The 17,114-nt window shown below is 48.4% G+C and overlaps 1 protein-coding gene across 3 annotated transcripts in view; it reads left to right on the top strand.

The window, feature by feature from the left end:
- The window catches only part of RASA3 (RAS p21 protein activator 3), a 172,204-nt gene that overhangs the window by 20,295 nt on the left and 134,795 nt on the right, over window positions 1-17,114 (top strand). Inside the window, exon 1 of one of the 3 annotated variants that reach the window (XM_029048302.1) lies at window positions 11,530-11,652. The exons of 1 other annotated variant lie outside the window; for it this stretch is intronic. In XM_029048302.1, coding sequence (XP_028904135.1) covers window positions 11,598-11,652 — 55 coding nt within the window. In that variant the 5' untranslated portion in view covers window positions 11,530-11,597. Of the gene's footprint in view, window positions 1-11,529; window positions 11,653-17,114 lie in introns of those variants that run through there. One more of the 3 variants, XM_029048303.1, reaches the window with a different exon arrangement.

Here is a 17,114-nt window from a genome sequence, read left to right as displayed (position 1 = left end):
CAGACGGGTTTCAGGCGGGTCTCAGCACCATCAGTCCCGAAGCCTTCGTCAGCCCGCAGCCATTCCTGTGTGATCTTGAGAGGCAGTGTGGCTCAGTGGAAAGAGCCCGGGCTTGTCAGAGGTCGTGGGTTCTAATGTCGCCTCTGCCACTTGTCAGCTGTGTGACTTTGGGCGGGTCACTTAACTTCTCGGTGCCTCAGCTACTTCACCTGTAAAATGGGGAGCCCCATGTGGGGATAACCTGATAACCTCGTATCTACCCCAGCGCTTAGAACAGCGCTTGGCACATAGTAAGCGCTTAACAAATGCCATCATCATCATCAAGTCACTTCACTTTTCTGTGCCTCACTCCCCTCATCTGTAAAATGGGGTTAAAGACTGTGAGCCCCATGTGGGACAGGGACTGTGTCCAGTTCGATTTGCTTGTATCATCCGAGCATTTAGAACAGTGTCTGGCACATAGTAAGCGCTTCACCAATACCACAGTTATTATTATTATTCTTGCGGGCTCTTCCCCTCTTACTCCCTGCCACGCCGATCCTGGCGGTGGTTCCCCGGGTGACCCTTCGGGCACATGTGCTGCCGTGGTAGACCTCGGGAAATCTCCAAATCTAATAATAGCAAACCAGGACCAGGGCCAGAAGCATTGAGTTGGCAGAAGAGGCATTAGCTTGCCAGTCCAAAGAGCAGAACTGGTTTCCAGATCGGGGAGTGGAGGAAAGCAGACCGGAGAGGGAGAGCAGCTGATTTGAGCAGGGCAGAATAGGGCTGGGGAGGGTGAAGGAGCTGTCTGGGTGTGAGCAACCAATGCCCAAACCTGAGAAAATACCTTGGGGGAGAGGCCGTGGGCCTCTCTTGCCTGGCTCTGAAAGCCACTTCTAATAAAAATAATTGTGATATTTCTTACAGCCAGGCACTGTAATAATAATGATATAATAATGATATTTATTAAGCACTTACTATGTGCCAAGCACTGTTCTAAGTGCTAAGGTAGGTACAAGGTAATCAGATTGTCCAAAGTGGGGCTCACAGTCTTAATCCCCAATTTACAGGTGAGGTAACTGAGGCCCAGAGAACTGAAGTGACTTACCCAAAGTCACCCAGCTGACAAGTGGTGGAGCTGGGATTAGAACCCAGATCATCCTGACTCCCACGTCTGTGCTCTATCCAGTAGGGTACACACATTTCAATACTTCCACATTACCCAACAGCTTATATAGTCCCACCCTTCCAGTAGCCCTTAGGTACCTCTCTTAATGCTCTATTGTTTCCTCCAATTTTAAATTTATTTTAGTGTCTGTTTCCTCCACTTCTCCACAGCACTTAGGTCTAGATCTGTAATTTATTTATATTAATGTCTGTCTCCCCCTCTAGACAGTAAAATCCTTGAGGGCAGGGAATGTGTCTATTATATCGTTATATCCTACTCTCCCAAGCGCTTAATACAATGCCCTGCACACAGGGAGCACTCAATAAATATGGCTGTTTAATTGATTGTAAGCTCCTTAAGGGCAGGGATCTTGACTACAAATTCTACTGTACTCTTCCCTGACTCCCAGGTGATATAGGTTCTAATCCTGGCTCTGCCACGTGTCCATGTGACCTGGGGCAAGTCACTTCACTTCTCTATGCTTCAGTTACCTCATCTGTAAAATGGGGAAAAGACTGTGGGACACCAACCTGATTATCAACCTGATTATCCTGGGTCTACTTCAGTCCTTAGTACAGTGCTCTGCACATAGTAAGCGCTTAACAAATACTGTTTTTAATGGGTTTTTTTTAATGCTATGTGAGGGAGGGAGAGGTTTCAGAACCCTAGGAGTTGAGGAAGGACTGAAGTGACAGTTATTGGGGACATGAGGTGGGGAGAAAAAAGATTAAGCAAGGAACATTTAGATCACCTGCTGATGTAGAATCTATTTAATTCTTCTGAATATACCCAATAGCTTGATTAATACTTTTTATCATCAGTGGTCTCTACTAAACACTTAACTATGTGCAGAGCACTGTACTAAGCACTTGGGAGAGTACCACAAAACAGAGTTGGCAGACACCATTCCCTGTCCACAAAGAGTTTACAGCCTAGAGGGGGAGACAGGCATTAATATCAACAAATGATTCATAATATGTAATTTAGAGATATGTACGTCTATTTCTTTCAGAATGTAGGAACTAACTTTTCTTGAGTTTCTCCAATTTGGACCTCTAAATGGGAAAGGGAGAAGCTGTGTGTATGTGTGCAGAAGAGGTGGAAGTGTGAGCGTATGTGTCTGTGTAGAACGGGCACGTAATCGAATGGCCGGCTCGTTTGTCGGCTTCCTAAATTATAATCGAGGAGATTAGACCATCTCGTATTTGTTTCCTGTGAGGGGAAGCTATCATCTGGACTCTGATGGGCGGAAATGATCGCCTCAGTCGGCGTGTGAGTCACAGAAGTTCTGCTCGCTCTAATTTACACAGGAGAAGTTTGGGTGGGTCTGGCGAACGGTAAACGGTGTCATCGTTCGGAAACAGCAAAGGGCCGGAATGCACTTGCTCGCAACTGTTTGTGATTCCTCATTGCTCTAGTTACCATTAATTCTGCTTCTAGATTTTCTAATCCCCTGGAATCTTCAAGGCTCACTGCCCGCTGTGAGAGACTACATGCTTGTTGTGTGACCTTGAGTGAGTCGCTTAAATTGTTTGTGCCTCGGTTTTCTCATCTGGAAGAAAGGAGAGAAGATGCCCATCTCTCTTTCCTTAGACAGTGAGCCCCATGTGGGACAGGGACTGTGTCTCATCTCATAACTTTATATCTATCTCAGTCCTTAGAACAGGGCTTCACTCAAAGCAAGTGCATTGTACTCAAGGCTCGAGGGACGGTTCAACAGAGTTGGTATATGAACGTCCTCCCTCGTCACGTCCGACAGACGGTCACTCTCCCCATCTTCGAAGCCTTATTAAAAGCCCAGCTCCTCCAAGAGGCCTTCCCTCACTAAGTCCCCATTTCCCCTCTCCCTTTGACTGCATCCTTGCACTCGGATTTCTACTTTTTATTCACTCCACCCTCAGCCCCACATCATTATCTATTTAATATCTATTATCTATTTAATATCTATTATCTATATCTATAGATATAGATATCTATATAATATCTATTATCTGTTATCTATTTAAATGACCGTCTCCCTCTCCAGACTGTAAGCCGTTGTGGGCAGGGAATGTGTCTATCACCTCTGTTACACTGAACTCTCCCAAGGGCTTAGTAATCATGCTCTGCACATGTGAACGCTCAGTAAACACTATTGATTGACTCCTACCGCAAGAAGCTTACACTCTAATGCCATAATTACTATTAAAGGTCCTACATTCATCCCCACTACCACCTCATTCCCGACAAGATGAAAATCTATTTTTTTGGGTCTGCCTCATCACTCTCTCCTTTTACGAGAAACAGGCTTATGTTGCATTGGGAAAAATCAATCCGCTTATTCCATAAAGTCAGTGAAAATCGTCCATATCTATCCATTTCATTGCCCAGGCTAAGCCCCCCTTTTTCCTCAGCTCCCACTCCCCCCCCCCCCCACCTTGCCCCAACTTGCTCCCTTTGCTCTACCTCCCTACCCCACAGCACTTGTGTGTATATGTGTACATAACTATAATTCTATTTATATTAATGCCTGTTTTACTTGTTCTGATGTGTATATTTATATATTTCTATCTCTATCTATCTATCTATCTATCTAATTGTATTCATTTATACTGGTGCTACTGAAGCCTGTTTACTTGTTTTGATGTCTGTCTCCCCGCTTCTAGACTGTGAGCCCCTTATGGGCAGGGTTTGTTTCTCTTTGTTGCTGAATTATACTTTCCAAGCGCTTAGTAGAGTGCTCTGTACACAGTAAGCTCTCAATAAATATGACTGAATGGATGAATTGCAGTCTTTGCTAAAGTGCAGCAACACCGAGCTAATGGAATATTAGTGAATTTCTTTTGTAAGGCTAATTGGTTTTCCCAAATCTGCTTCTTGTGCACTGGTCAGCTGCTCCATTTCAAGCTAGCATCTAACTGACATGCCGGAAGATGAGTCAACTTCCCGGGAAACCTCATTGCTGTGGTTTTTATTGAAGGCCCATCTCCTCCAAGAGGCCTTCCCTGACTAAGCTCTCCTTTCCCCTTCTCTCACTCCCCTCTGTGTCACCCTGCTCCCTTTATTCATCCCCCCCATCCCCACAGCACTTGTATACACATCTGTCATTTATTCATTTATATTAATGGATAAATAGTGTCTGCCCCATAGACTGTAAGCTCACTGTGGGCAGGAAATGCTTCTGTTTATTGTTCTATTGAACTCTCCCAAATGCTTAGTACAGTGCTTTGCACTGTGGATAGAACAGGGGTCTGGGCGTCAGAAGGATGTGAGTTCTAATCCCGGCTCTGCCACTTGTCTGGTATGTGGCCTCGGGCAAGTCGCTTCACTTCTCTGTGCCTCACTTACTTCATCTGTAAAATGGGGATTAAGACCGTGAGCTCCATGTGGGACATGGAATGTGTCCAACCTACTTAGCTTGTATCTACCCCAGCGCTTAGTATGGTGCCTGCCATATAGCAAGCACTTAACAAATACCATTAAAAAAATATAAAAAAACAGTAAGCACTCAATTAATATGATTGACTGACTTTCCACTAGGCCATGCTGCTTCCCTGCCCTTGAACCTCTAACCTTGATTCTAACTCTTGAGTCAGTTAGTGGGGCGCAATGAACGTAAAGGAATTTCCCTGAGTCACTCCGTCCAACGACAGAGGCCCAAACCAACCCACCGGGATTTTCCACAGTATCCCGCCAGACCGATCAGTCGCCGGGTTTGGGGATGCTTGCTCTCTGGGATATCCTGTCCCACCTACCTGACTTCCTCGGAATCATCAGCGATGTTCCCTTTCTGGCCTGGCCACCCACGTGATAGCAGCTAGTCATCCATTCCTTCCTTCCTTCCTTCATTCAGTAGTATTTATTAAGCGCTTACTGTGTGCAGAGCATTGTACAAAGTGCTTGGGAAAGTACAGTGCAACAATAAACAGTGATATTCCCTCCCCACAATGAGCTCACAGTCTAGACGAGGGGAGACACGTATCAATTTATATAAATAAAATTGTAGATATGGATGTAAGTGCTGTGGGGCTGGGTTGGGGGAGGAGCAAATCAAGGAGATGCAGAAGGGAGTGGGAGATGAGGGAAAGTGGGGCTTATTCTGGGAAGGCCTCTTGGAGGAGATGGGCCTTCCACAAGACTTTGAAGAAGGGGTAGAGTAATTGTCTGCTGGACTTGAACCAACCAGATATACAAATTGGTGGATAGACCATGGGCCTGGGAGTCAGAAGTGGGTTCTCAACCTGGCTTGGCCACATGTCTGCTGTGTGACCTTGGTCAAGTCATTTAACTTCTCTGGGCCTCTGTTCCGTCGTCTGTAAAGTGGGGATGAAGACTGTGAGCCCCATGTGGAACAGGTACTGTGTCCAATGTGATGGACTTGTACCTACTCCAGTGCTTAGAACAGTGCTTGGATCATAATAAGCACTTAACAAGAACCTTTTTTTTATGGTATTAAGCGCTATGTGCCGGGCACTGTACTAAGCGCTGGGACAGATACAACGTTGGATGAAGACCATCTCCTGCATGGGGCTCACAGTCTTAATTCTCATTTTACAGATGAGGTAACTGAGGCACAGGGAAGGGAAGTGACTTGCTCAAGGTCACAGAGCAGACAAGCGGCAGAGCCAGGATTAGAACGCAGATCCTTCTGACTCCCAGGCCTGGGCTGTAGTCACTAGGCCACACTGCTTAACCCAAGCTTCCAAAAGATTTCAATTCCTCCCGTGTAGAGGGAGAGGGGGGATTCTGTCATGCTTCTGAGGACCCTGAGGTAGCTGTCCCAGTGGCCCCACTGAGGCCCTGCTCCTGTTGGCTACTGTGGCTAATAAGGGGGTTCGTGGGTTTAAAAGAGACCCCGGGTGGAACTGGACCGTAGGGATTTATTTAACAACATCGACCACTCAGTCCCATTTATTGAATACTTACCCATTGCAGAGCGGTGTACTAAACACTTGGGAGAGTACAAGAGTGTTAGTAAGTACCATCCTTGCTCTCAAGGATTCTGGAATTAGTCATTTTAGCAGCCCAAAGGGCAATTTCAGGAAAGGACCTAATGAAGATGAGCTGTTGCCTGTCCTCAGTAGCTGCTTTGGGGGAGGAGCCGGCAAACATTTGTTGTGGGCAGGGAATGTGTCTGTTTATTGTCATATTGTCTTAATAATAATGATAATTATGGTATTTGTTCAGGGCTTACTATGTGCCAAGCACTGTTCTAAGGGTGGACACAAATCGGGATGGACACGGTCCCTGTCCCATGTGGGGCTCTCAGTGTCATTCATCATTTTCCAGATGAGGTCACTGAAGCCCACTGAAGTAAAGTGACTTGCCCCAGGTCACACAGCAGACATGTGACGGAGCTGGGATTAGAATCCATCACCTTCTATCACTCCCAGGCCCGTGCTCTATTCTCTATGCCACGCTGTTGGCTCCGCAGTAAGCTCTAAATAAATACGATTGAACGAATGAATGAAATTGGGATTCTTGCTAAAAAAAAAAATTCAGTTCCTTTTATATAAATGTTTTCTCTTTTTAAAAAAGTGGAAAAAGAAGTAGATTACTTGTCGACACAGAGACTGGGAAACAAGCCAAGTCGACGGCCTCGAAGACAGAGGTAGCTTCGTGCCAGAAGAATCTAAAAGCCCCCCCAGGTTCACCTTGGATGACTCTAGGCCAGCCTGCATGGGCCAGTGCCCATTTTCACTGAAAAAACCCAACAAAAACAAAATGCTCTAAGCCCACATATTTCTCAACTGCATGAACACGCCTAGCTTCCTTTTTATTCAACCTGAAAAAAGACTGTAACAGGGAGTTTCGGTTGAATGTTTTAAGACAGCTGAAAACTGGGTGCTTGAGTCTGTGCGAACGATGGCTTTGGGTGGCTTGGTTTCCTGTTGGGTCTTGGTTGGCTTGAGTGGGGTGGGCCTCTGAGCCGCTCTGAGCCTTTCTAGGGGAGCAGTGTAGCCTCCAGCGCTTAGAACAGTGCCCAGCACTTAGAACAGAGCTTCAGAGCATAGAACAGTGCTTGGCACATAGTAAGCGCTTAACAAATATCTTATTATAGTTACTGGAAAGTGTACAGGTGTGTCAGGAACCCTGGGTTCTAATCCTGACTCTACCTTTTGCCTGCTATGCGACTTTGGGCAAGTCACTTATCTTCCCTGTCCCTCAGTTCCCTCCTCTGCAAAATGGGGATTCAATACCTGTTCTCCTTCCTCCTTAGACTGTGAGCCCCATGTGAGAATCAGTTACCTTGTATCTTCCCCAATGCTTAGTATAGTATTTGGTACATAGTAAGCTCTTTAACAAATACCACAGTGGTTAATGGATAGAGCGTGGGCCTGGGAGTCAAAAGGACCTGGGTTCTAAATCTGGCTCGTCCACTTAATAATAATAATAATAATGTTGGTATTTGTTAAGCGCTTACTATGTGCAGAGCACTGTTCTAAGCACTGGGGTAGATACAGGGTGATCAGGTTGTCCCACATGAGGCTCCCAGTCTTGATCCCCATTTTGCAGATGAGGTAACTGAGGCACAGAGAAGTTGTGATTTGTCCATAGTCACACAGCTGACAAGCGGCGGACCCGGGATTAGAACCCATGACCTCTGACTCTCAAGCCCGTGCTCTTTCCACTGAGCCACACTGCTTCTCTTGTCTTCTGTGTGATCTTAGGCAAGTCACTTTGCTTCTCTGGGATTCAGTTACCTTATCTGGAAAATGGGGATGGAGACTGCGAGCCCCAGGTGGGAAGGGACTGTGTCTGGCCCGATTTGTTTATATCCCCCCCAGTTCTTAGTACAGTGCCTGTCACATAGTAAGCGCTTAACATATATCACTATTATTTTTATTATCAATCAGTCAGTGGTCTTAGTTGAGAGCTTACTGTGTGCAGAGAACTGTACTAAATAATAATGAGTATTTGTTAAGCGCTTACTATGTGCAAAGCACTGTTCTAAGTGCTGGGGGGATATAAGGTGATCAGGTTGTCCCCTGTGGGGCTCACAGTTTTTAATCCCCATTTTCCAGATGAGGTAACTGAGGCACAGAGAAGTGAAGTGACTTGCCTAAAGTCACACAGCTGGCAAACGGCAGATCCGGAATTCGAACCCATGACCTCTGACTCCCAAGCCCGGGCTCTTTCCACTGAGCCATGCTGCTTAATGCTTGGGAGGGTACAATACAACAGAGCTGGTAGACCCAGTTGGGTCAGAAATGGAAATTTTCTACCAAAAATCCCTTCTGAAAATATACCTTCCCAGGGAAGATCTGTCAGTTGCTGGGAACGCAAGGATCAGGTGATTTTAGTGGAGGTGGACAGTCTAAAAAAAAAAAAGAAAATAATGGTATTTGTTAAACACTTACTATGCATCAAACATTATTCTAAATGCTGGGGATTTGTAGGCAGAGAATGCATCCCTTCTTTGTTTTCTACTTGCACTGCCTCCAGGGAGCAAATGAGACCACTCTCACTGCTGGTTGGTAGACTCGTGAAAGCCCAGAAACTCTGAAGCTCCGAGTTCAAATCCAACTTTGCCCCCAACGTCATCAGCATGGACAAACTGCTTCACCTCTGGGACTTCAAATTCTGATTTATGAATTAGTCTCGCTCTCAGAATTGCCGTAAGGAAGAAACAAATGATCGGAAGATGCCTCATGCTCGCCACGTATTCCAGCGCGGTTCGGCAGTAACAACGTTGTGGACGGGGCAGGGTCCTGAGCAACTTGAAACGGTTGAATCATTATTGATCAGAACCACCAGAAACTCCTCGCACTTCTCACTGTGGTATGCTGGGGTTTCACTCCTGCATTACCCTCTGAGGAGGGGCATTGGGTTTTCTTTTTTTAAAACTGGTATTTTTTAAGTGTTTACTACGTGTTAGGCACTGTACCAAACGCTGGGGTGGACACAAGTCAATCAGGTTGGACACAGCCCTCCCTGTCCCACATGGGAATCTCAGTCCCACTTCCCATTTGTCAGATGAGGCGACTGAGGCCACAGAGGTGTCAAGCGTCCTACCTAAGGTCACACAGCTGACAGGTGGCGGAGTCGAGAGTAATAATAATAATGTTGGCATTTGTTAAGCGCTTACTATGTGCAGAGCACTGTTCTAAGCACTGGGGTGGATACAGGGTCATCAGGTTGTCCCACGTGAGGCTTGCAGTTAATCCCCATTTTACAGATGAGGGAACTGAGGCACAGAGAAATGAAGCGACTTGCCCACAGTCACACAGCTGACAAGCGGCAGAGCCGGGCTTCGAACCCATGCCAGGTCCTCTATCAGGTCCATGCTCTTTCCCTTATGCCACACGGCTTCTCATTGCTTGCAATCTAGTACAATCTAGAGGATGGAGGGAGAACCTGATTGAATCCCTACTTTACAGATGAGGATACCGAGGCCCAGATAAGTCAAGTGACTTGCGCAGAGTCACCCAGCAGGCAAGTGGTGGAGGTGGGATTCGAACCCAGGTCTCTGGACACTTTTAATCCTCAAGACTGTAAGCTCACAGTGAGCGGACTCCTTTCATTCATCCCCCTTCCCAGCCCCATGGCACTTCTGACCATCTCTATAATCTATTTATTGATATTAATGTCTGTCTCCCCCCTAGACTGCAAGCTCATTTGGGGCAGGCAATGTATCTGTTTATTGTCGTGCTCTCCCAAGCGTTTAGTACAGTGTTCTGCACACAGTAAGTGCTCAATAAATACAATTGAATGAATGAGATGGAGGGAAGAAGATAGAGATTAAAAAGAATTCAGGAGGTAGAGAAGGGGTAAAAGGAATCAGATACTTTTATTCATAATTATAATGGTATTTGTTAGGTGCTTACTATGTGCTAAGCACTATTCTAAGCGCTGGAGTAGGTACAAGGGAATCAGGTTGTACCTCGTGGGGCTCACAGTCTTCATCCCCATTTTGCAGATGAGGTCAAAGAGGCCCAGAAAAGGCAAGTGAGATGCCCAGGGTCGCATAGCTGACAAGTGGCGGAGGTGGGATTAGAACCCACGACCTGTGTCTCCCAAGAGCCACGCTGAAAAGCAGTGTGGCTCAGTGGAAAGAGCACGGGCTTGGGAGTCAGAGGTCATGGGTTTGAATCCCACCTCCGCCACTTGTCAGCTGTGTGACTGTGGGCAAGTCACTTCACTTCTCAGGGCCTCAGTTCCCTCATCTGTAAAATGGGGATGAAGACTGTGAGCTTCATGTGGGACAACCTGATGACCCTGTATCTCCCCCAGTGCTTAGAACAGTGCTCTTGCACATAGTAAGCGCTTAACAAATACCAACATTATTATTAAGAGCCCGGGCTCTTTCCACTGGGCCATGCTGCTGCTTTGATTGAATGAATGTATGAATGCATGAATGGACGGATGGATGAGAGAAGTAGTGTGGCTTAGTGGAAAGAGCCCCAGCTTGGGAGTCAGAGGTTGTGGGTTCTAATCCAGGTCCCGCTGCTTGCCAGCTGTGTGACTGTGGGCAAGTCACTTAACTTCTCTGTGCCTCAGTTCCCTCATCTGTAAAATGGGGATTAAAATCGTGAGCCCCAACGTGGGACAACCTGATCACCTTGTATCCCCCCAGCGCTGAGAACAGTGCTTGGCACATAGTAAGCGCTTAACAAATACCACCGTTATCGATTAGGCCGTAAGCCCATCATTGGGCAGGGATGATCTCTGTGGCCGAATTGTCCATTCCAAGCGCTTAGTACAGTGCTCTGCACCTAGTAAGCGCTCAATAAATACTATTGAATGGATGGATGAATGAATGGATGAATGAGTGCATGAATGGATGGATTCATTCATTCAATAGTATTTATTGAGCGCTTACTAGGTGCAGAGCACTGTAGTAAGCGCTTGGAATGAATGAAAGGATGGATGGATGAATGAACGAATGGATGAATGAACGAATGGATGGATGGATGGGTGGATTCATTCATTCATTCAATAGTATTGAGTGCTTACTATGGGCCGAGCACTGTACTAAGTGCTTGGAATGAATGGATGGATGAATGGATGGATTCATTCATTCAATAGTATTTATTGAGCGCTTACTATGTGCAGAGCACTGTTCTAAGCGCTTGGAATGGATGAATGGATGGATGGATGAACGAATGGCTGGCCGGCTGGCTGAATGAACGAGCGCGGCTCCACTGGGAGTGGCGCCCCCTGGCGGCAGCCCCCCCTAGCGCCGGCATTTCCCGCTCTGGCCGAGGGGGGGCGCTCCCCGCCGCCCGCTCTCTGCGGGGGCTAGCCCCGCCCCCCGCCGGCCCCGACCAATGGGAGGCCGGGGGCGGGGGTCTGGCGGCCCCGCCCCCTTCGAGCCAGCCAATGGGCGCGGAGCGGGGGGGGAGGGGGCGTGTCCCGGGGGGGCCGGGCCGCAGAGCCCGCGGACGGGCTGCGGGGGCTGCACCGTGCAGGGCTCAGCTCCGCCAGCCGCGCTCCGCGCTCCGCGCCCCGGGCCGGATCGGCCAGCATGGCGGTGGAGGAGGAGGGGCTCCGGGTCTTCCAGAGCGTCAAAATCAAAATCGGTAAGGCGGGCCGGGGCCCCCCGCCGCTCTCCCTCCTCATCCCATCCTGATGATGGGGGTTAAGCCCTTCCGGCGTGCCGAGCACTGTTCTAAGCGCTGGCTGCCCGCGGGCCCGGGCGCCTGTGTGCGGCCTCCTCTGGGCAGGCATGTCCGTCCTCCTCCGTGCATGTGCGTCCTCCCGTGTGCATGCATGTGCCTCCTCCTGTGTGCATGCATGTGCCTCCTCCTGTGTGCATGTGCGTCCTCCTCTGTGCATGCATGTCTGTCCTCCTGTGTACGTGCATGTCCGTCTTCCCGTGTGCATGTACGTCCTCTGTGCATGCATGTCTGTCCTCCTGTGTGCATGGTAGTCCTCCTGTGTACATGCATGTCCGTCTTCTCGTGTGCATGTACGTCCTCTGTGCACGCATGTCCGTCCTCCTGTGTGCATGGTAGTCCTCCTGTGTACATGCATGTCCGTCTTCTCGTGTGCATGTACGTCCTCTGTGCATGCATGTCCGTCCTCCCGCGTACCTGCATGTCCCTCCTCCTGTGTACCTGCATGTCCGTCCTCCTGTGTACCTGCATGTCCCTCCTCCTGTGTACCTGCATGTCCCTCCTCCTGTGTACCTGCATGTCCCTCCTCCTGTGTACCTGCATGTCCGTCCTTCTGTGTACCTGCATGTCCCTCCTCCCGTGTACATGCATGTCCGTCCTCCTGTGTACAGGCATATGCGCCCTCCTATGTACATGTTTGGGCCCGTGCACGTGTAATAATAATAATGATAATGTTAGTATTTGTTAAGCGCTTACTATGTGCAGGGCACCGTTCTAAGCGCTGGGGGAGATATAGGGTCATCGTTCAGTCCTGTTTATTGAGCGCTTCCTGGGCGCAATCGTTCATGTGGGTCTGGGGGCCTCTGCACATGTACGCGTGCTCCTGTGGACATGCCTGCCTGGGGGGCCCGTGCGCATGTAGGCATGTGTTGTCCGCGGGCCTCTTGTACATATGTGCGCGCCCCTGTGTGTATATGTGTGCCTGGGGGCGCGTGTGTGCCCATGTGCATATGTGTGTTTGGGTGCCTGTGCGCATGGGTGGCTGCCTGTGTGTACTTGGGTGCATGGGGGGTCCGTGAACATGTGTGGGTGCCCATGTGTGTCTGTGTATATGTGGGTGCCCGGGTGCCCGCACGTACATGTGGGTCCGTGTGCCCACGAACAGGTGTGGGTTCCCCTGTGCCCGCGTGTACATGTGTTTCAGTGTGCCCACGAACATGTGTGGGTGCGCAAATACCCACATCTGCATGCGAGTTTGTGTGCCCATGCATAGGTGTGGGTGCCCATGCGCCCGCGCGTACATGTGTGTCTGTGCACAAGAGCTTCCTGGGCCGAGCCGGTGCATCTGGGTCACCTGCCACTCACTTCAGCCAGCGGTGGCATTTATTCCTTCAGTTCTCGAGCGCACAGCGCTGTGCCGAGCACTTGGGTAGGACGATAGAACAATGAACAGACACATTCCCTGCCCACACCGTTTTGACAATCTGTTTGGAGCCCATACTGTGTGCGGAGCACTGTACTGAGCTCTTGGGAGAGGACGATAGAACCATAAACAGATACATTCCCTGCCCATAAGGAGCTTACAGTCTGTATGGAGCGCGTACTAGGTGCAGAGCACTGTAATGAACGCTCAGGAGAGGACACCGGGACAGAGTGGGCAGATAGGAGGTAGAGCGGACCGGCCAGGGGTCGGCGTCCGGCTTTTCCTCCACGCGGGGCAACTCCCAGCTTTCATTCAATCGTATTTATTCATTGAGTTATATTTACTAGCGCTTACTGTATGCAGAGTACTGTATGAAACGCTTGAGAGAGTACAGTACAAACAGACCCATTTCCTGCCCACAAAGAGCTGGCAGCCTAGAGGAGGGAACGTGTCTCCCGACTCTGTTGTACCCTCCCAAGCCTTTAGGACAGTGCTCGCCACACAGGAAGCGCTCAGTAAATATCATCGCTTAATCGGTTTCTGAAGGGGAGGGACAGACGGGGAAGCACTTTTTCAAGACAAAAGTGGTATTGATTTGGAGAGTAATTAATAGCCATCAATTATTTGTTTGGATTAATGTCCGGCTCCCCTTGTAAAACTCACTGGGTTGGGAACGTTATCTTACCAGTTCTGGGGCGATGTAGCTCCCAAGTGCTTAGTTCAGTGCTCTGCACAGCAAGCGCTCAGTTAATATCATGAATCGCTTGGGTGACGGGTCAGCCCCGGAAGATCACGCTGGGCAGAGTTTCACATTCATTCTTGATTTTTTTATATTTCCTTTCAAAGTATTCTACTGTAGTTGGAGGTAATAACATCGGGGTTCATGGTGACCCGGGACGTTTGTGACCCACAGATCGGCTTGTTTCTCGGTTATGAGCGTGGGGTTAGAAGCGCTGGTGGTAATACAAGGCTGAACTTCAGATTTTAGGAGCCAGGAGGCAACGTAATTTCTCTGTGCCTCAGTTCCCTCATCCGTGAAATGGGGATAAAGACGGTGAGCCCCATCTGGGGACTGGTCTGAGTCCAGTCTGATTAACCTGTATCCACCCCGGCGCTTAGTACAGCACGCGGAGTAAGCGCTTAACAAAGACCGTAGAAAAGGGATATTTCCGTCATCCTTTGTGACTCAAATCTGTTTTCACTTCTCAATTCAAAAATTTAGCAGCGTGCTGCAGCTTTTTACCGATAATAATCGACTCAGAGGTAGCAGAATTGGGATTTGAGCCCCAAATTGTTTTGACATCTAAATTTCAGTACCATTAATGATAAACTAAAATGCAGTAATATTGCCACTGCTGTCAAAACTATGTTCTCCGGCAGATTGTGAGGTTCATTTCCAAAAGCATAAATGAATCCAGAGCAGCAGTGTTTTCTGTGTTCTTGAGGGGGGAAAAGAAAATGCCTCTCTGGTAGAAATTCAGCCTAGACAGCTGTTCATTAAAGATAGAATTCCAGCGGTGTGTTTGAACAAAAGAAATAGGAGACAGGAAGAAATTCTATCTACCTATTGTACCACTCTTGAACAAACGGTGTAGCCCCAAATTTTCTTTGTCTGCCATTCACAGAAGGGAATTTTAGGTTTGGCTTGGAAACCTTGTATAACCTAGTTATGAACTTGGTTTGGGGAGATGGGAAGATGAAAGAACTGGGTAATTTAGCCTCCTCCCTGCTTCTGTCCCCTTTAAACAAGCAAACAAAACACCAGAGCGAGGTTGAGGATTAGTGCGGTTGTCAGAGCATCTGGTGCGTCTAATCCTCCAGGGCAGCTGAGCATTATTGAACCGTTCCCAGTGTGCTAGATTGCCGGCCTGTATGGCACGATTATCCAAGGTGTGTCCAGATTTTTCAATGGGAGAAGCAGGCCCTCGGCTCCAGCTTGCGTGGGGCTCTGAGAAAGGAAACTCAGAGCTTTCCTTTTTCAGCACAGGCGCTTGCCTCTGGTGCTGTAACTTCTTGAGAGAGAAAGGAGGAGGGAAGAGAGAAAGGAGATAGGAGGAAAGGGAAGGAGAGAGAGAAAGAATGAGACTGCCTCTGTCCAGTACGGAGGTTTGGCTGTTGCACACCAAGACTGGTCACCTCGCTTTTGAGCATGGAAATATCCGAGGTCACATTACCAAATCATTTCCTTTCTTTTTTTTTTTTGTGGCTGGAAATCCTGGAAGGAAGCATGCTACCGGGGTTGTTTGGGGTTTCGCTTTATTTGTGTAAATGTTGGTGCTTGTCATGGGTCTCCGAGGGAAAGCCCTGGGGAAACGGAGAGCTTCGGGGCCCCGGGCGTGTTGCAGGCTGACATTAGGGCAGATTTCCTAAGCAGGGACAAGTCTAGGAACTGTTCCAAATGAATCCCGATGTGGGGAAGATATACACCCTTGCCTCTCTGCCTCTGAGGAGCAGCCTGGTCCTTTCCAACCGATTCCTACCCATGGCTAGGACCCACTGGGGCGTCCTTGGGCCACCCCTTTGCCCCCCCAGACCCTCTTGCCAAGCCCGTGGTGAGCCGGGAGGGCTGATAATAATGTTGGTATTTGTTAAGCGCTTACTATGTGCCGAGCACTGTTCTAAGCTCTGGGGTAGACATAGGGGAATCAGGTTGTCCCACGTGGGGCTCCGGTCTTAATCCCCATTTTACAGATGAGGGAACTGAGGCACAGAGAAGTTAAGTGACTTGCCCACAGTCACCCAGCCGACAAGTGGCAGAGCTGGGATTCGAACTCATGAGCCCTGACTCCAAAGCCCGTGCTCTTTCCACTGAGCCACGCTGCTTCTCCACAATGTGAACAGACGATGAATCCAAGTAGAGGCACAGTCCAGATGCTCAGGTTGTCAATCACCGAGTGCTTACCGCGTGTAGGCCGCTGTTCTAAGCGCTTGGGAGAGTCTGATATCAGTCTTATTTATGGAGTGTTTACTGAGGGCAGACCACTGAACTAAGCGCTGGGAAGTGTACAGTATAACGGAGTTGGTAGACACATTCCCTGCCCGCAAGGAGAGGTTATCTGGGCTTCTGCTTAGGTCAGGAGCGGTCTGTTGACGAGGGTGGGCATTAAGGGAACTGGTAAATTCAATATGGCAGTGCCCAAGGTTCCCGATACCTACCTGTCGGGAGGTTTTGGGCCAGGAAGCAAGGAGCAAATGTTGCTATAGCTTGGTCCTTGATTTGCTGGGAGACTTTGGGTAAGCCTCTCCATGACTTCTTTCACCGCCTATAGAGCAGAAATAATAGTATTTACCACCCACCTGGTTAGACTGTGCCCCACCTGATTATCTTGTATAATAGTAATATCCGGGGTATTTACTATGTGCCAGTCCCTGTTTTAAATGCTGAGGTAGATTCAAGATAATCAGGTTGGACACAGTCCCTGTCCCAAATGGGGCTCACAGTCTTAATCCCCATTTTACAGATGAGGGAACCGAGGCACAGAGAAGTTAAGTGATTTGCCCAAAGTCACATAGAGAAGTAGTGGAGCGAAGATTACAACCCAGGTTCTTCGGACTCCCAGGCTTGTGCTCTGTCCACTAGGCAAGACTGTTTCTCCAGGTATACCATACCAACCCTTAGTGAACTGCTTAGCACATAGTAAGTGCTTCACAAATACCATAATCATTATTATGGTTTTGTTATGCTTATCCAGGGGACTGTAAGAAAATGTAGATGATTTTATAGACTTTTGCTCCTCAAAGGAAACCAACTTAATAAATGCTAAAGTTCAGACCTAAAAGAAAGGGAAGAATGACTTTTGTGGGTAAGCAGACTGTAAGGCTATCCCTCACAGCTCTCACTGAACGTTTATTCTACGCCCAGAACTTTACAAGGTGTCTGTTGTGTGTAGAACATTGACTACGTTATCGTGAACCCAGGAACTAGTAAAATGTAATCCTTGCCCTTGTGGGATTTATAGTCTATCAATTAGCCATTGTTTCTATTCAGCACTTTGTGCAAAGC

Source organism: Ornithorhynchus anatinus, chromosome 20 (genome assembly GCF_004115215.2).
Source record: "Ornithorhynchus anatinus isolate Pmale09 chromosome 20, mOrnAna1.pri.v4, whole genome shotgun sequence".
In the NCBI taxonomy this organism is placed as follows: domain Eukaryota; kingdom Metazoa; phylum Chordata; class Mammalia; order Monotremata; family Ornithorhynchidae; genus Ornithorhynchus; species Ornithorhynchus anatinus.
Note: the sequence above shows the minus strand (reverse complement) of the source record. Positions and strands in the feature narration are given on the sequence as shown.